Source organism: Anas platyrhynchos, chromosome 1 (genome assembly GCF_047663525.1).
Source record: "Anas platyrhynchos isolate ZD024472 breed Pekin duck chromosome 1, IASCAAS_PekinDuck_T2T, whole genome shotgun sequence".
NCBI lineage: Eukaryota > Metazoa > Chordata > Aves > Anseriformes > Anatidae > Anas > Anas platyrhynchos.
The window spans coordinates 150,868,823-150,888,925 of NC_092587.1; the positions used below are offsets into that span (position 1 = coordinate 150,868,823).

The following is a 20,103-nucleotide window of genomic DNA, read 5'->3' on the forward strand; positions in this document are numbered from 1 at the left end:
AATGTAAACCTACCTGTATCCTAATATAATTACTTCAAAGATTCCCTTGAAATTGGTGGGAAGTAAAGGGGGAAGAACACTGAGATTTCATTAGCAGGAATATGAATATCCTGCATTTGGATAGTGTTGATGAAGTGAGTTTATTATGTGTGTGATTCCCTGATATGAAATCAAATTTTGTTGTGTTTGCCTGACTTGTTAAGGAATTTTGAGACTCTTTGAGGTGGAAATCCGGTTGAACTTTTTTCTCTTAATGCTAGACAACTATAAGTGAAACTTTGATAATGGGATCTGAATTCAGATTAAATTATACTGTTTTGAAGGACAGTTGAATTTAGGAAATGGAAAATTTTCATCAGTCAATGGTAATAATATATTTAAACCAATTTAGTCTTTTGTTGTATATATTAGGAACTATTAGATTTTACTTGTGAATACAGTGAATTCTTTATTTAGTAGTTCTAACCATATTTGAGTGAGCAGATTCTTGCTTTATATCTTAATTTTTGTATGCCTTATAGTGTCCTTCTGCATTATTTTAAAAAGTTAGAATATTGTGTAGGAGGCTTTGTCTTTTTCCACTTACAATGTTTGCAGAGATGGATAACATACTGAAAAATATATTTAAAGTCCAAACTAACTGTATTGTACTGTTAAGGTATTTTTCACTTGGTGTCACTGAAAGAAGATTGGGTTTCCTGAACTAGATTTTACTTTTTCTAAAACACCAGCAAGATGTTCTAATCTTATCTAGCTATAAAAATAAGGCATTGGCTTTTAAAAATATTCTAAACAAGTCAGTTGCTAAGCATTTTTGATTTTTTTTTTTTGGTGGAAGCTGTGGAATTAGGAAAAAAAAAATCTACACAGCATTTCTTAATGTCCCTTTCTGATGCTGACATGTAAAGGATAACTGTAGCAAGACCATGGGAAAGTGTGCAAACCTAGACAATATAGTCTTAAGACTATATCAAGACTATATAAGACCATTAACGCTATATAGTCAATAGTCTTAAGTAGCAAGTTACAAAGACTTACAAACGATAAGTCATACTTACAGTAAAAAGGAGTTTTAAAAGGTACAAGTGATTGGTAGGCAGTTCACTTTCCATGCAGTGTGCAGTTGTTTTTTTTTTTTCTTTCATTCTGGAGAGTGGAGATTTGTCAGTAAAAGGGTTTGTTTGTTTGTGTTTTGTTTTTTTTTATATAATTATTATTATTATTTTAGGAAAAGGAAATAAGCAAGACATTTGTCCTTCTGCACTATGTGCTTCACCCATAATAACTGCTGATACAAGTTAGGTACCACTCAACAGCTGTCTGATATGCAGACTGGTCAAAATGCCAACTCTGAATTCAAGCTGTTGCAGCCTAATCTCATGTGTTCTTATTGCTTTAGCACACAATATTCTCTGAAGAAAAAGTTAATAGAGCAATGCATGGAGGAGAAATAATCAACGCAACACTTCTACAACTGATGTTCACCTGTGTTCTTATTCTAGTGAGGGGAGGGATACAAGTTTTAAAAACAGGCCTGCCATTATATGTTAGATTGAACTATTGTAGCATACAAAAAGACCTCAATATTCAAATATAATAGTGCAACATCAGGTATTTAAATGCTATGTCTAAATACATGGATATATTGCAAAATTTTTATAGGTTGTGAACACTATTTTAGGCATTCAGAACAGTGTGTAGTTTAGAAATACACTGAATACTGGAGTTTCTTGAAAGATACTGAAGTGCTATTAATTTACCTGCACTCCACTTACTTTGTGGATGTTTCATTCACATTATTCTTTATAGATGAATTATATTCTCTGAATATATATATATATATTATCTTTTTACTATCTCTATCCTCTGTTAATTATTTTCTATTTTCATTTCTTTTGATGCCAGTCTCCCCCGGCACACATACAAATATACACACACATTCTGTCTTATTCTGTTGTCCAGTCTGACTCCAGCTCTTGTCCATCTCTTCATGATGTTCTTTCTCTCTTCTCAAAGTGTATGCTTCTTCACTCTGTTCATATGAGAATCAGCTTTCTTAGTTGGGAATCATGCTTTCTCTTCTAGGTTAGAAGATCTTGTAATCTTCCTTCTTGATTTTCATGTAAAATTTATACGTAGCACTTTATTTTCATATTACATGTTCCAGTTCATCTCTCTTATAAAAGCTTTCAAAGGTGTGTTTTAAAGAGGATTTTCTCTTTTCTTTCCTGATCCCTCTTATAATGCTGTTCAATGAACTGTTTTTAGTGTTATCATATTGGTTATCATAACACTTAGTTTTTTGTTGTTGTTATTGTTGTTGTTGTTAGAAAGAATATCATTCATTATGTATTTTCAAAGAGAAAAGTACGTTTATACATGTATGGCTAGCAACTCAAAATATTACAAGCAAGTGTCTTTATCTTGAAGCATATTTAAAGAAGCAAGAGGTCTTTTCAAAGAAGTAATGGTGTGATGAAGAAACTGTCATAACTGACTAGCTTTACATGGCTATTGTATAGTTAGATGTGTTACTTATACTGCAGTAGTACCTCAGAGACCTAGTTATGGTCCAGAAACTCACTGTGTGCTGTAAAAACAAAGTCAATTTCTGTGCTATAGCTGTTATACGACTGAGGAATTACATCCTTCCTTCAGGCAGCATCTCTCTTAAATGTGTCAGTGAAGCAGAATTTTAAATTGATGACTATAATACGAGTCAGTGGTAATATGCTACTATTCTTGTATTTCTTGTATAAGCCCAGTAGAATAATATCTATAACATTTTCTTCAGAGTTTCTGGAGTTCCTTGCAATCCCCATAATCATATCCCATCAGACCTGAACTTTACAGTGTTTATAGCCTAGGGAATTCATGGTACATTCTTTCCTTCTGCAAGGCAACTTGAAAACAATTGTCTTCATGTTCAATGGGTTAAGATACTAAACATGGTATTGTCAAACTGTAATTGTTTATGAAGAAAACATAAGATAGCAAAAGGTGTTGATTTATAAACAAAATAAAATCATTTAATTATATGCCTGCATTTTTACAGCTTGTATTTGCTTGACACATTGCCTGTTTACAGTACAGTGAGTGATTAACTCTTGTGACTAGAGAATAATTATTAATTATATTGTAATTTGGGAACTGTTATGTGTGTATCTGATAACTTAGGTTGTGCTACAAAGTCTGTTGGGCCAGAGGAGATTAGTTACATTTCTAAGAAATTAGGAAATGCCTGCATTGCACCTTATGCTCTGACATGTGTATTTTTAGTGAGCTGTATAGTACTAAGCCTAATTGACCCACACAATAGATCCATGGTCAACAATCTAACTGGAATATTCTTTCCTCCATTTCTGACTTGAAAATTCCTTGCAAGAACAAGTTCATTATGAAAAAGTACTTGTATTTGTGCAAGCAAGCATTTTTGTTTCTTTAATACAATCAGTTCAGAAGAACTTCATTCAAAAACATTGGCTATAAAGAGTAAGATGTTCAAGAAGTTGATAATAGAATACAGATTATTTTCACTTTGAGGATAATGGTTAAAAGCAAATAAACCTAGACAATAGAAAAAAAAAAAAAGTTTTAATGTTCATCTGCAACCTGTGAAAAATGTCTGGTCTCCTGCATTTAATAAATGTTACTGCTGTTGCAGATTTATTTTGTGATGATTACAATACTGCTATTTTGGCTCATCTTTAAAGACAGATCAGCCTCACACAAAGAATTTTTCCACACTATTTCTCAGATTTCATCGTAGATCTATATTTCCCTCTTCTCAGCCTACAAAATAACTTTACATACAACAAATAATATAACTCCACCCACTTGAAATGAGGAGAAATACGGGACATTTCATAATGGAAAGTATGAACAATCCAGATGCATGTTATCTTAGCTCACAGGTTTTCCTAACACTTGTTCTTCTGAGATCAGGCCTTTTGCTTCCAAAGGAAAATGATGGACATGTAAGATACAAAACTTTATCAAACAAAAATTATTATGAAGATCTGTAGGAGAACTCCCAAGTCAGATAGTGTTCTGAGAAATAAAAAATATTTCTATTGATTTTTAGATTAATTAGCAAGAACCTCTTGAATATATTTCCAATATGTTACATATGTATACAGAATGTATATATGATATGTATACTTTTGTATACAGAAACCACCTGACTGAGGATACTCTCCATAAAGCTTCAGCAACTTCAGTGGAGCTGTTAGGACACATTTTTTCTGAAAGATGAAGAATGACAATTTCATTTCAGTAAAAATATATGTATTTAAAACCAATGTTTCTGTTTCTGTTTTTTGTTTGTTTGCTTTGTTTTGTTTTTCTTTCGTCAAAGAGCAAATTTTACACAAATCTTTGCTCTTTGAGGGTTTCATTTCCATTAACACGGTTTTGGTGAAAAAATCTTACATATTATTTGAAGATAGGATGACTGAGTGTAGAATTTATAGACCTAGCTCATGTTACCTGAACTGTTCAATGAGATTTTGGCCTCCTTTAGTACTCTGTTTACTGTGCAGGCTTGTAGTGGGTTTACGTGGCAAGGTTTTGGTAGTAGGGGGCCATAGGGGTGGTTTCTGTGAGAAGGATCTAGAAGCTGCCCCATGTTTGGTAAGGGCCCCATTGTTTTCCAGAACTGAGCCAATAAGCGATGTTGTTTTGCACCTCTGTGAGAGCATATTTAAGACAGAGTAAAAAAACGCTGTGCCACACAGCAGCTGGGAGAGTGAAAGGAGTGAGGAACGGCCTTGCAGGCGCCAAGGTCAGTGCAGAAGGAGGGGGAGAGGTGCTCCATGCACCGGAGCAGAAGTCCCCTGTGGCCTGTGGTGAGGACCATGGTGAAGCAGGATGTCCCCCTGCAGCCCATGGAGTACCACGGTGGAGCAGGGTCCCACGCTGCAGCCCGTGGAGGAGACCACGGTGGAGCAGGTGGCCCTGCACCAACGGAGGCTGCCGCCTGTGGAAGACCCCTGCCGGAGCAGATTCCGGGCCGGACCTGTAGCCCGTGGAGAGGAGACCACGCAGGAGCAGGTGACCTGGCAGGAGCTGCTGCCCATGGGGGAGCCAGGTTGGAGCAGTTTTCTCCTGAGGGATGGACCCCGTGGTATGGACCCATATCTGGAGCAGTTCTGGAAGAGCTGCTGCCTGTGGGAAGCCCACACCAGATCAGTTCATCAAGGACTGTATCCCATGGGTGGGACCCCACATCACAGGGGACGAGAGTGACCGAGAAGGAGCGGCGGAGAAGAAGTGCTGTAGACTCACCATAACCCCCACTCCCCCGTTCCCCTGTGCTGCTTGGGGGGAGGAGGTGGAAGAGGGTGGATGGGGGGGGAAGGTGCTTTTGTTTTCTTTCCTTTGTTTCTCACTTCTCTAGCTTGTTGGTAATGAGCAATAAATCTTAATATCTCCTTATGCTGAGTCTGTTCTGCCCGTTACAATAATTACTGCGTGATTTTCTCGTCCTTATCTCAAACTTTGAGCCCTTTTCACATATTTTCTCCCCATTCCTCTTTGAGGAGGGGGAGTGAGAGAGCAGCTGTGGTGGAGCTTGGCTGCCTGCTCAAGCGGAACCACGACAAGGCTTTATTTTTATTAATCTGGGCAGGATCATATATCTGGCAGCAAACTGCTTTTAACAGTGATATAATCTGACTGCCAGGTCTGTTAGGATATTCCTGCTTAATCAAATGTGTATGACTGTGGGGAGTTTGAATATGCATGAGAAATCCAAGTGTGCTATCCTACATCTTCAGTCAGTGATATGTGTAAGAAAGACTTGACCGGAGTTTAAGGTGGCTGTAGGGTCAAAACAAATTTCACAGTAAAAAAGCTAGCACATGTGGCCCCATGCTCTAGTTCCTGGTTCTTCTCCTAGAATTTCTTCTCCTAGGTAGAATTTCTATCTTAGATCCTTTCTCCACTGGAAAACATTTCTGTAGGTACAACAGTAGAGGTGGTGTATTCTCTGGATCTGTAGCAAGATTTTGACTTTAAGCCAGATTGAAAACTCTGCATCAGGTAACTCAGACAGAAATGGTATATTTAGGAAGCCTGAGGCTGGTGGATACCATGTGTCTGTATCACTTGCCTGTATGTGGTAGCTACTGGATTGCTTTTTCTTTGTCCTCCATAAACACAGTGGGTCATTTGGAGGTGCTACATAGTTTTATTCACTTGTGATTTGTGCATTTTCAGTTTTCTTGACTGTCTTAACATGTCAATGTTAGTGAATAGCTGTTCTTAGCTACCTAAATAAAAGAAGTCTATAACTTTTTATTTTGTAACTATAACAAGGCAAATAGATCATTTATTTTGCTTTCAATGTATTTTAATTGCTCTGTTCCCTTGCACTGGTGGAACATTTCTATTTTCTCATAGCTTCTTTAGCTCATAGTTTAGTCTTTTATATATTGGATTATTTGGTCTTCAGACTGCCTTCTAAGTTTACCTGTGTTGATTTTACTCTTGGAAAAAAATGTCCTATAGATGTTGAATATTTATTTCCATTTATTGGATTTTGCTTCTTCTGTCATACTGCTGTTTCCTCTTGCTCTGACTACTCACTGTGACTTAATTATATTATTCTAAAGGAGACTTCAAAAGGTGTTGAAGAATTTTAACCTACATATGTTTGCATCTTTGCATTTGGTGTAGATATTTATTTTTTTATTAACATCTTTTTTTCTTTTTAATATCACTGTAAAGTTCGTAATGCTTATAGTACTGTAATAATTATCCTAAAATGTGAACTTTAATTACATTCCTGTTACCATAGCTTAGTAACTGAACATGGTTCCTGTGTGAAATTAAGGAGTGACTTATGGTTTTCTCAAGAACATCTCTTTTATATCGTAGAACATTTACTTAAAAGAAATATATGTAAATTGTCAGGGACTGTTTATGTACATCATGTCCTCTTGTAACATTTGACCTGTTACTGCATGAATATCTAACCCAACCTACCCCACCCAGACATCCTACTTTTGGCTTAGTTGCCCACTTATACTTTGATATTTAGTGTGTAGAAACAGTGAAATAACCTCCTGCAACAAGGTATGCATTTCAACAATATTCTTTCAATCTTCTTGTACTTATCTACAACCAATTTTGACCCACCTGCCTCACTCTGTTTAGTAGTCATTCTATCATATTTGTCTTCTAACATCAATTTCTCTTTATATTGTTACACATTATAGCTGTTTAACAGCTGTTGAATCCTCTTAGTTTAGGGTAGCTTTGTAGGCATGTGATCTCTGAAGTTACTGGGTTCTAGTTCCCCTTTTCAGTACAAAAATAAAAAAAACACTTCTTTGTGCTTAAGAAATTTCCATACTTAGTGTACTCAAGATACGACTTGACAAACACTAAGAAAAGGATAATCTGTATTTCAAAACCTGGAAATTCCAAAATTTTCTGTATGAGTCTTGTTGAGAACACTCATTTGCTTCTATACAAAAGGAGGCAGACCTTGTTATTTTTCTGAGCCAGCTACTTACAGCTGTAGTTTGTTGTGTAGTTTATCTCTCTTTCCTTCAGTTTTCTGCATTATATAGATTGCTATAACTCTTGGTTTTCTTAAGAGCTGTCAGATGGCACTGGTCACCATATGCTTCTATCTTCCTTAACCTAGACCACACTCTAGATGACACTATATCCTCACTCAAAAGTCATCTGATTTATTCTATGGGAACGGAATTTTAAAGTAATACTCGAAATAAGCATTACTTAGTTCTGTGAAGATATTCCATTGGGTACAGAAAAAATGTAGTTGTTTGCCTGTTCATGAGCAGTATATTGAAAGCATTTTAATCTTCTACACCAACGGACTGAGGCAACAACATCTGCTACATGCAAAGCTGAGATTTGATCCTTGATGCAGTTCTTGCCACTATTGTTATCAACAAGATTTATTACTTAGTCTGGATGATTTTATATGAAGAATTCCTCAGTCATCTCCTGATTGCATTTCTTACCACTTCTGCTTGTTGTATGGAATCTTATTTTGTAGGATGGGAGGAGACAGGACATGCAAAAGTGTAAAATTACGTACAAGTAATTGTGTTTGTCATAGTCTTGTTTTCTCCCATCCTACCTTCCTCCCTCTTTCTCCTTTTTGCATTATAGTGACTTCCTCCATATTAGTATATTTCCTAAATCTGAAAAAAAAAATCTCTTTTTGTTCCATTCCTCATCCCCCCCCCCCCCCTTTTTTTTTCTCCAATGACTACAAGGGGGAGAAAGGGTGGAAGTTTACTGTATGTAATACCCCTGTGATTGACAGTCTTTTTACCTCCTAGTTCCTAGTAGGTAGATAACGCTTGCTGTATGGGATCTTGTTTTGTAGGGTGAAAGAAGAGGGAGGACTACAACAAACACAAATAGTGGTATGTAATTTTCCCTTTCTCCTTTGTCTCTCCCTACTTACCAATCTTAACACAGAATGTTCTTGATCATATGATGATGTTTTGTACTGCTATTTTCTGCTTTTTAAAAACACATCTTCCTGGTTTTTGTTAGTTAATCGGCTGAAGCGTTTTGAGAAAGAGCGCAAATTTAAATACAATGTATTTAAATGAGTATTGGGGTCATTCTATACTCATTCTTGGTCACAATGAGACTGAAGTTAAACAAAACAGATTCTGTATCCCATTATTATACCTTAGTCCTCCAGGATATAATATATGCCCTATATATATATGTATCCTCTAGTCATACACTATCTTTTAAAACACCTTTAGAAGGCTACAGTATATCAGATATTGGAGAAAACAGCTGCGATGGCAATTATCTGGCTATTAATTAAATCTACTATATTCATACAGTGTGCTATTTTTCCAAAAAGCTAATACTGTAGAGCTGATAGATAACTGTCTGATTTTCTGGGTCAAATTTCATTAAAATATTGTAAACTTAAATTCTAGTTGCAGTCTTAATTAATTCGAATGGCATGAGGCAAATCCATCCAGTCTTGCACAACAAAAACTGTCTGGAGGTTAGAGGGATATTTCTCATGAAATGAAAGAGAAGATTGCTGTAAGCACAGGACCTGTATTATTTTTAAGGGTAGGCTAGCACTTTAAAAAGTACTGTGCTCCTTAGTGTTTGATCATTTTGCTCAAAACCACAGAAGTTAGTCGTATTATTATTTTTTTCTTCTTCTTCTTCTTTTTTATTTTCCTGTATTAAAGTGCCCTTAACTTCTGTCCTCATGTTAAAACGGTACAAAATGGCAGTGTTTATAAGGCATATGTATAAAACATCATAGTTTTGGCACAAAGATTACGGAAAAAATACTGAATTCGGTTATCAAAGGAATAGAAAAAACAAATGATGTGTCAAAAACTTGTTTCAAGAAAGATACCATCTTCATTAAAGAAACTTTTCTTAGAATTAATAGGCTATTGGTTCATTATTGCCTGAGAAACAACATGCCTGCCCAGTGAATCATTACTAGTTTCTATGACACCCTTAAGATCTGGAGAAGTACACCTACAGCAAAACAAAACAAAACAACAACAAAAAAAAGTTGTATGTTCAATTCCTAAATATCTGTGAAATAATTGTGAAATGAAAGCTGCATTTGTATTTACCACAGTGATCAGAAGGTTCTTCCATTTCAACTGAAAACAAGAATGAAACCCAACAAAAACTCAGAAGATTAGTGAATCAGTACTCCTTTTGATAAGGGCACATTAGGGATCAGATCCTGTATGTTAACTGACCCACACAGATTGTGTGTCAAGAAAGTAAATGGAAAGGCAGAATAAATTTTATCTGTTTGATACTCAGTAAAATAATCTTAATATCTGCTAGGAGAAAAATCTATTATAATGGATTACGTTAATTCTCAGCATGCCGCTGTAGACTAACCTATGATGATGCCTCTGGTCAGAATATTTCCTTCTATTGTGAAACTAGAAATGTATTTTTTTTTTTTTCCTGGTCCACTTAAAAGGAAATTCAGCCTTTTGGTGGAATGATATTTCCCGGTCTAAGGTAAAATCTAAATTCATGTTGTCAACATTGAGCAAAACTACTTCATCATGCTGGGAAATTAGTCCCCAAAGTGTACTTTATGCGGATAATAACTTGATGTTTTGGAAAAATATGAAATAAGATAATAGAGAACTAATTAAGATGTAGAGGTTTTGCATGTCTTTTCCTTCTGGCATTTTGAAAAAAGTTAATTGCTTTTATTCTGAGGTTCATAACATTACCATTAATTTTCGTGATAACTTTGTTGCATAGACATGACACATACTGAATAGAGCTGTCTGTTTGATAGAGAGTGCATGGGCTACTAAGATGTCAAGAAAAATTGCACCTTTAGAGTTGCAAATTATTGTGGATTAAGTTCTAATTGAGGTGGATGTGGAAGGAATTGTTTTTCTTTTTTTTTTTTTTTTTAATTTAATCTCATTTTATTTTATTATTTTATTATTTTATTTTATTTTATTTTATTTTATTTTATTTTATTTTATTTTATATGAGCATGATTTGTCTGCATAACCTTCACAAATCCTATGGAAATGATAGCTTCCTTCTCTCCATGCAGCCTAGAAGGTTGTCCATTTTAATTTCAAGAGGTTTTCTTGGACTATAGCAGAGTGGCAGCCACCTCTGGGTTATATTCTCTTTTTCTGAATACTGAATATGTGGAAAAATATATTCAAAAAATGTGTGGATGAAATTTGTGGATGAAAATATGTGGATGAAACATATTTTAATGGGAATAGATATGTAGTGAGTACCAGCTGGAATGGAAAGGAATAGAAGAACTTGGATACTCTAAGATCCCATGGCATCACTGTGGCACCTAAAAGTCCTGGTTAGCAACAAAGATCCCATTATCTGTGTTGGCTGAATTGTGAGTGCAAAATATATGTTGCATCACATGAGTCTTGCATTTTCTGTATTTCCTGCAAATAGTGTTTACAACAACCCTCTTAATGTAATAAAATAGATATGACAATTTGCTAAGACTACTACAAACCTTTTCAAGCAAAGTTTTCCTATGGACATAAGTGGATACTTAGATATGTGGTTGTTTTTTCTGCAATTTGCTAGATTTTTATTATATTTCTATTATAAATAATGAAAGACAACATTTAGGAATACTGAATGGTTGATTTTGAGAATGGATAGCTAGAGTATGAAGTTTGCTATATTTAAAAAAAAATAATATTTCTAGTTCTTCAGTCATACTGAAATCTCACATTGATAATAAGAGATGGCATGGCTGAAATTCTCTCAGAACATGAAAACTGTGTAACAAATGTTAGGTGTAACAATTCAGATTAATAGTAGCTTCATGTCCAAGCCTGTTTATTTTGCAGCTGGGATTTTCTTTTGGCAATCTTTTCTTTTTCTTGTTTTATGCCAAATATATAATATTTTTCTTACTGTGAGTATAATGACTTTTGCCTTTAAAATCATTTCTGGAGTCCTTTGTTTTTGCTCTTAGCCTATAATTATTATAACATGTTTGTAAATATGCCTATCCATTTTGTTTTACCTGTTTCACTATTAATAATTCTCGTAAGAGAAGCGATTTCTTGTACGTACTGAAGTGGGATTCTGATGGTACTATAAAAAGTGTTAGTTGTGGGATTGATGTTGAAACAAAAGAGATGTCAGCCAACGAGAAGCAGCAACTTTCTGCATCTACTTCCTAGGGCAGGAGAATTACCAATACACTATCTTTCCTGAGGGTGTGGCAAGAGAAACGTATACCACATCTGCAATGAAATGAACTCCAGACTAACAATGCTCGAGAAATGTCTTCATGTTATCACTTCCTTCATGTTATGGCACCACTGAAGTTATGTCTGACCACTACAGGATCTTTTTAATGATTCAGCACATCTCCCTTTAGCTTTATTAGGAGGTAGACAATGAATAGGTTACTTATTCAGGCTCAGTAGAGACACTGGCCCCATCAAAACCTGTTCCTTCCCAACCTTTTGTCCTAGCACCATGCCCAGAACCTGGGGAAGAGAGAAGGTAAATTGTTATTTTCACACTTCTTATCAAGCCATTTGTAGCTCTGAGAGGTCTACTATTTCTGTTCATGTGAGTTTTTGATAATTCATACACTGAAGTGCTTCTGCATTTTAAAAATATTAAATTTACTCTATAAGAGATTGAAAGAAGAAAATTTTCTCTTTTTCAACAGATGATTTTTTTTTCCCAGTAAAACGAACTGTGTATGTAATAAGTTTATAACACAAAGAGAGATTAGTGGTCTCAATAAAAGTTAGGTTTCTTTACCTTATAAAAAATGAAATATAAACATTAGGTTTTATTCTTTTGCCTAAGAAACCACATGCTTTTTTTTTTTTTTTTTTTTTTTTTCTGATCAGAAAACTGGTAGTGGTCTTCCTCAGAGACCTTTCCAAAGTTCTGTGTTACATGTTAACTTCCTTTAAAGAGATAAACTGGATAATTAATAGAGAATTTTCTTTTCAGTCCTTTCATAAAATAATTTAGTTAATATTTAATTAATTTATTGTATATTTATTCACTAAGCATAAGAAAAAAAATGTATTAAAGACCCTTGTGAAGGAGGGAGAACTTGCAGTAGTATTGAAAAAAAAAAAAAAGTTAGGTTTTGTAACACTACTGTTTGGGAGGTATATTGAGATGCCAAGCCTAAAAGATGTTGAATCATCAAAGATTACTAGACATTTAGTCATTTCTCTGAGGTAACTTCAGGAGTTCTCACTTAGAAATCTGGCTTTTATATATATATATATATCCTTTCTCAAATGTTCATGTTTGATGTGCTCAGTTTAAAGCACATCTGTTTGACAAAGTATTCAAACACTACGGAATTATCCAAGAATTTGAAAGTCATGTGGTCTCTCAACTCTCCCATGGTGACCATTAGTATATCTCTTCCATCAATATGCTTTCATCAATATGCTTCCATCAATATGCTTCTTGCCAAGCTACATATTGTGCTGTGCATTGTTTCCAAATGCCAGCCTAAGCTGCTACTGTCAATTCTCCCCCCTCTCCCCACTTATTTTTTCCTTTTTTTTTTTTTTTCTGAATATATCTTACTTTCAGAAAAACAAAACAAAAACACACCTGAGGCAGAGGGTAGCTGTACATGAACATACAGGGAAAAAAGAAAAAAGTTTTGCATAAAAAGGAGCCTGTCTTAGATGTTCACTGCACAGAGCAAACCAGCACTCCGTGGTCTTATGGTATGGACCTGTGATGGGAGAAATCAACAGAGACGCATGTTTGGATGAGTGATCTAGAAAAAAATGGTCCCATGCCTGTCTTCTCTGTTCTCTGCATGTACACCGAAGATATAAATATGTGTAAAATGTATCTTAAGCTCTAGCATCAGTTTAGTGCTTACCTACACTCCCCTTAAACCTGGGAGGATTATTTGGCTGTTTTCTATGCAACTTCAAAGAATACTTCTAACACAGAAATAAATTATTTATCAATCAACTTCATTTTAATAAACAGATATGCAAAAAAAGAACAACGACCAACGGAGTTTAATTTAAATAATATTTAGTAGCACTTATCTTATTTCTAAACTGAAATATAATACTTCTTTTATACCTGTGAAGCAAATATAATGTTTTCTGATTTAGAGCAGAGTTCAGAAAAGTTACTGTAATGTTAATACGTAGACAGTAGGGAGGTCCGTGGCTGAAAGAACTCTTGCTTTTCTATCTGTCCAACCTGGTATTTTGCTGTTCTGAGTTCTTATGTTATTTATTTGACCTAATTTGATTATGTTATTTCCATTTGACCCACTGAATTTGGAATGTTAGCCATGTTTATTAAGTGTATTAGAGTCAAATGATTTACCATGGAAACCAAAGATTTCCCAGTCTTCACGCAATATTCTTGGAACCTGTCTTATTAATAATGGAATTTATTTTGCCATCTGCTTGATACAACCGATTTCGTTCAAGTAAGCTGAAGCAAAGGAGATGATGTGGACTACACGATTTTTAATACCTCTCTTCTTGAAAAAAAAACTTGAAAAAATATACTTTGCCTATGGAAAGGCAACAGATTGTGCTTTTTACCACAATAATTTTTCTTATATACTGGTGACTGTCCCTTTCATGTAAGACGTCAAAATCACATGAGTGAATTTACAGAGGTTCTGACTAGGACTCTGCAAGTCAATAGGAGCTACGGCAGTCCTCCCTCTAAAAATAAATGGCCTCATTTTTAGACTGAAGAAATTTTTGCTAAAGCAAGAAAAGTGTCACTGCCAGATGGTGATGGAAGCATTACTACCGAAAGGGGACATTAACAAAGATACACTCAGCAAAGCGATTATTACCATAGTTACAGGATGCTAAGCATTTTCAAAAAAAAAATAAAATAAAATTAGCCTGTATTATTTAGATATCTCAATGGGGAAGAATAATTTTGGATGATTTTTTTTCCTTTATGAAATGGAAGAGTTTTATGTACTATTGCTTAAAACTTTTTTACAGCACTTTCCTTGCTTACTAGGTGTGTTCCTTTCTAGTTAAGTACCTTTATCAGCTGTATTTATTTTTTCTTCTAGAACAAATACTTTTAATTAGTGTGATGGTTTTACCCCGCTGGGCAGCTGAGCTCCACCCCAACTGCTCTCTCACTCCCCCTCTTCAAAAGGAGAAGGCGGAGAAAATGCAACACAAAGGGCTCACGGGGGCTCATAAAAACAGGAAGATCACTCAACAGTTGTCGTCACAGGCAAAACAAACTCAGCATAAGGAGATTAATATAACTTATTGCCTATCACTAGCAGACTAGAGCAGTGTGTAACTAAAAGAAAAATAAAAACACCTTCCCCCCCGGCACATCCTCTCCCACTTCCTCCTGTTGAGTGACATAGGGAATAGGAAATGGGGATTGAAGTCAGTCCATAACACTTCATCTGTAACTCCTTTCATGGTCAGTATCTTCCCTTGCTCCAATGTGGGGTCCCTGCCATGGGATGCCGTCCTTCCTGAACTGATTCTGTGGGGGCTTCCCACAGGCAGCAGCTCTTCAAGCACTGCTCCCACATGGCTCTGTATGGGGTCCATCCATCAGGAGCAAACTGCTCCAGCACGGGTCCCCCAGGGGTGGCAGATCCCCCCAGGCCCCCCATTCTTGTGTGGGCTCCTCTCCATGGGCTGCAGCCTCCTCCAGGCCACATCCACCTGCCCTTCCACAGGCTGCAGCATGGAGATCTGCTCCACTGTGGGACCTGGCTGGAGTTGGCTCTGATCTGACATGGGGTAGCTTCTGGACTCTGCTCACAAAGGCCACCCCTGCAGATCCTTCTACCAAAACTTTGCTTCACAAACCCAATACACTTAGTCCCTTTCTATATTATACTACCATATCTGTACAACTGAACAGAGTGTAATCATCTATATCATTTGGGAGAATAATTAGACTGATAGAATAATATGGCAAAAGGTGAAATTAATGTTAACATTATAAGAGCTCCTGACTGTCTTTAGTTTGTGACTGACAGCTTGCTGTGTTAATTACCAAAAAAAAGAAAAGATAGTTTCATGGAAATGCAGACACATTAAAGAGTCTAGAAGTTGGTCTGAGTCACCATAAAGTGGACTAAACAAAACCTTAGAGGAGGGAAGAGTCTGAGGTAGAAAACAATGTTAAAGCAAGTGTATTTTAATATAGGAAGCAGTAGTATGCATTTATTACCACATGGGCAAAGATAACATCTTTACCATGATAACATCTTTATTGTTACATCTGTGTGCTGTGCAGATTGTGGGGTTTTTGTCTTATAAAAACTGTTTGAGCCATAACAAACGTTGAAGAACTAATAAATCAAAAGAAAACCAGGCTCTTCTCTCAAAGGGCCTCAAACAATGCTGTTTGGGTATTTCTATCCTCCTCTTTTGCTAGAGATACTAATCAGATATCACCTATTTAAATAAAAATTGTGACTTTCTAAGTCCAAACAGGTTAAGGCCAATCTGACAGGAGTTTATATGTGAGAGATTTCTCATCTTTACAGGAAGCACTGATGAGATCTTGGATATTTTGTTCTGGAGATCTTCTCTGTGTTTGAAAAAGCATTCTGACTAAAGGCCTGAAAAGGTTGAGATGTGGCATGGGATTGTCCTTGAGCTAATTTGACAATTTATTAGTTTACATAGAAATTGTGGCAATTGTGTTGTTGGTAGCAAATAATTTTCTCTTTAAAGTGTTCACCACCGACCTGAGCATATGGAAAATTGGTGTTGCTCCTATAGCTGAGCTCTCCATTCTGCAGGATCACACTGTGTGCTGCATTTGCACCATCTGTCACTATTTTAAATATTTAGATTAATGGTCTAACAGTAACCTAATGTCTCAAGCTATTAATTGCTCTCTATCTGTGGAAAGGGAGACAAAGAGAAACTGATTTCCTCCAGGAAAAGTTATTATAATGTATTTTTTCCACTTAAAATATTTTGTAGATCTGGGCCAAATACGCTAATACAGTTTAAGCAAGCAAAATATTCAGATGTGAATAATGCATGAATATACATAACAAATCATATTTAATTACATTTTGATGTCTGGATAGAAGCCAGTATGTTTTCTCAAGTCTCATAGGGAAACTGCACAGACTATTTATGCATTGTTTCATAAATTGTTTTACCACCATGCTTAGTTCTGTTCTTGAAGCATATTTTAAAGCTGACATCACTGGCTAAGACCAGGATCATATTAAAAACAAAACACAAATTTCAGCGTAAAAGCACCAAAGAATGCTCTGGTGAAAATTTTTCAGTCATCCCATCTGAAAAAGTTTTTTGATCTGTTTTTTTTTTTTTTTTTTTTTTTTTTTTTTCTGTTTCTTTCAATGCAATAAATTTCCCCCATTAAGAGATTTTTGATATTTAATTTGTTATATTAGGCAGTCTTATAAGCTACCTCTAGCCTTCTTTCAATATTTGGATGTCTTGAATTTACTAATCATTTTACATCTGTGGAATATCAGCATCATATCTTGAGAGAATGTGGTAGGTAACTGTTATATTTGTAGTAACATTTAATAATAATAATGTACATTTGTCCTGAAGAAGTGATTTGTGGTCTGAAATGTACACCCACATAAACATCTTTTAAAATGTGTCATCAAGTTTCTTAATGATAAACAAATGCATTCTAGTTTTTGTTTTGTTTTGTTTTGTTTGTTTGTTTGTTTTCCATTTACTCCTCTCACTTTTTGGGATGCACACTTTTAAAAAATGACTTTGTTGTCGTTGTTGTTATTAACCTTTTTATTTATCTTCTCTGTAGTAGTTAGTACCTCATTTTCTGTGGTTCCATAAATAGATAAAGATTTCAAATACATTTCCAGCCAGGGCGAAAGCAAAATCCAGAGGAACCAAGAAAAAATTATATTTTTAAAATATACTAGAATTATCATAAATAAGCTGCACTGTTACTTTAGCCATTTAGTACATGTGTTTAAGTGATAGAGAAATGTGCGAGTATACGTTTATTTGTCTTGGTCTTAAAATTAGTCATTTTTTCCAGACATTTATTTACATAAATATTTAGTTTGTTATGATATGCATACTTAGTCTTGCTAAGGTAATGCAAGATAAATTTATTACAAAAGCTGTTATTTTCTTACACATGTGTAGGTTACTTCACTGCAAGATACAACAAATTAATTAATCTATATTTGTCGTGCAGGCCTGCAAACCCAAACAAATTAAATAAAGTAAACCTGACTGAACCAAACAAAATACCAGGAGAAGTTTGGAAATGGATGCTAGAACATGACAATGATACTTTTGGTCTTGATCAATGATAGTGAATCTAAGCCAGGGCTAAGTAAATATTGCTGCTGACTCAAACCTGCATGAAGCTTTGAAGTAAAGGTATCTCCCATGGATTATATAGACATCCATGTGCCATCTCTTATGCCATATAGGCATCCAGCAGTGTCATCTCTTATGCAAATTACTTCCTTCTGTGTGCTCATAATTGCCACACATTTATGATTTCTTGGCTCAGGCAGAGTTACCCTTCTGCCTTGAGGTTCTCCTCCTGTTGCAGTTGGCGTTGGAAGAGCATTGCTGGCAAGCCTCAACTTATTTATGCCACTTTCCCACTGTGAGTGTTTTTGTGTCCTTCATGAAGTAAATTACTTGTCACAGAGCTTGTCATCAAATGTCTGAGACTTCTAATTTGTGAATTTAGTTAGGAAGAGTTTGATTAGTTTTCCTTTGATGGAAACTGACTTTCTATATGGTGTTACACACAAGATTTAAGTGATATTCTGTTTGGTGTTGTATACACGATCAAAATTATTTTCAATCAAAATGAAGTTTCATCCATCACAAATTTTTGCAGTTGAATTACGTTATCTAAAATAATTAATTTTTAAAAAATCTACTATTTTTGGGTAAATAAAAGATTAAATGGATGGTCTGTAATGTATAGATATATTTGAGTCCGTTATAGAGGATACTTGCACTAGTAATAGCTTTGGGGTTCATTGCTCTTTTAGTGGCACAAGAGAGGGGCAGAGGAAAAGAAAAGATGGGAAAATAGTTTTAAACTTTATTTTTCTTTTCTGGGAATTCAAACTGTTAAATAATAATTGTAGTTGCCCCCAAAAATATTACTGTATTTTAAAGTTAGGTGATTGATATTAATTCGTCTTTTACCAGATAGTGTTCTTATGGTTTGTTTGATAAATTCCGTTTAATTTTCTTTTGCAAGAAAGATTCAGCAAAAGTTGTATTTATCAAAAAAAAAAAAAAAAAAAAAAGTGGAAGGAATATGTCTATATTCACATAGAGCCATTTCTACTGCAAAATAAATATAAAAGGAAACATATTTTCGCCAATTTTGAAATTTAATTAACAACTTGTAATTTTTTTTTAAATTCTTTATATATATATATATATTTTTCTTCCTTCAAATTTTTTGGGGGTCTTTATGTTTGTTTTTAAGAAGTTTACTCAGAGGAAGTAAAATGAAAGATTGAAGGAGCTTCAACGTATAGTGAAGTAAGGAAAAAAAAACTCTGTTCAAAACTTTTAAACAAAATTACTATCCATTTGTTGTTGAAATTTTGGATTATGTAATGAGGCAAATAAATAACAAAAGAGCTTCAGTAACTATCAGAACAGTTTGGTGTTGAGTATTCACAGAATCACAGAATTGTCTAGGTTGGAAGAGACCTCAAGATCATCGAGTCCAAACTCTGACCTAACACTAACAAGTCGTCCACTAAACCATATCGCTATTTTTTAAAAGTATCTGATTTACAGCATTGACTAAGTGTGACTATTTTTTTTCTTACTTCATTTAAATAAGTATTCTGAGCTGAAATGATGCATAGGATGGGAAAATCAATGTAACAATCTTTGGAAATGCCTTTCAAATTGGTAAAATAAAAGTAAGACAAAATACAAACAAAATGTTATTTTTTTAATCTATATATTACAATTAAAAAAAAAAAAAGTATTTAAATTTCAAATAATTCTGAGCATGCAAGCCTATTTTAAAACAAGTACCAAAATGCTCTACAGCTGCATCTACTTAGAAAAAAAAATAAAATGCTTTAGAATATCAAGTCTCTTACAACACTATCAAATGAGGCTTCACAATCATAGAGGAAAAAGTCTTAGCTAGTATTTTCTTTCCTCTTGCTTTATAGTCATCTCTCAAATTGTACCCTGATTCATGTGCAAGGGGCAGCAGATTTAACTTTCGACATGTAATCTTGTTTGGTTATATGAATTTTATTTTTAGGAAATTTTCTTCAAATTCCTATATGTGTGTGTACACAATGTAAATTTCCCAGGGAAATGTTTCAATTATTCTTCCAATCACAGTGCTTATATACCAAGTAGAAAATATTTTTAATCTTGGGGGTAACTGTTCTATGATTTGATACATCAGTGAGCATGCTTACATTGTGTCTTTTAAAAACGTTTCATTTTATGTGTATCTGTATTTAGCTTGTCCTAAGGTTTTATTTTGCTTATAGTGCCCTCACCTGTAACTTGGGGCCAACTGCAGAACTTTAGCATTTAAAGTAACAATTTTGCCTGAATCTTAACCTGAGAAATA

The 20,103-nt window shown here is 34.8% G+C and overlaps 1 protein-coding gene across 8 annotated transcripts in view; it reads left to right on the forward strand.

Annotated features, from left to right (window-relative positions):
- FGF14 (fibroblast growth factor 14) overlaps positions 1-20,103 on the forward strand; it is a 410,317-nt gene that overhangs the window by 222,977 nt on the left and 167,237 nt on the right. For 3 of the 8 annotated variants that reach the window (XM_021269077.4, XM_038173433.2, XM_038173431.2), the window contains exon 2: positions 8,369-8,408. The exons of the other annotated variants lie outside the window; for them this stretch is intronic. Coding sequence is in view for 2 of the 3 variants with exons in the window: in XM_038173433.2 (XP_038029361.1) it covers positions 8,369-8,408 (40 nt within the window). In the remaining variant the exon portion in view is untranslated. The remainder of the gene's footprint in view (positions 1-8,368; positions 8,409-20,103) is intronic. 8 annotated transcript variants of the gene reach the window in all.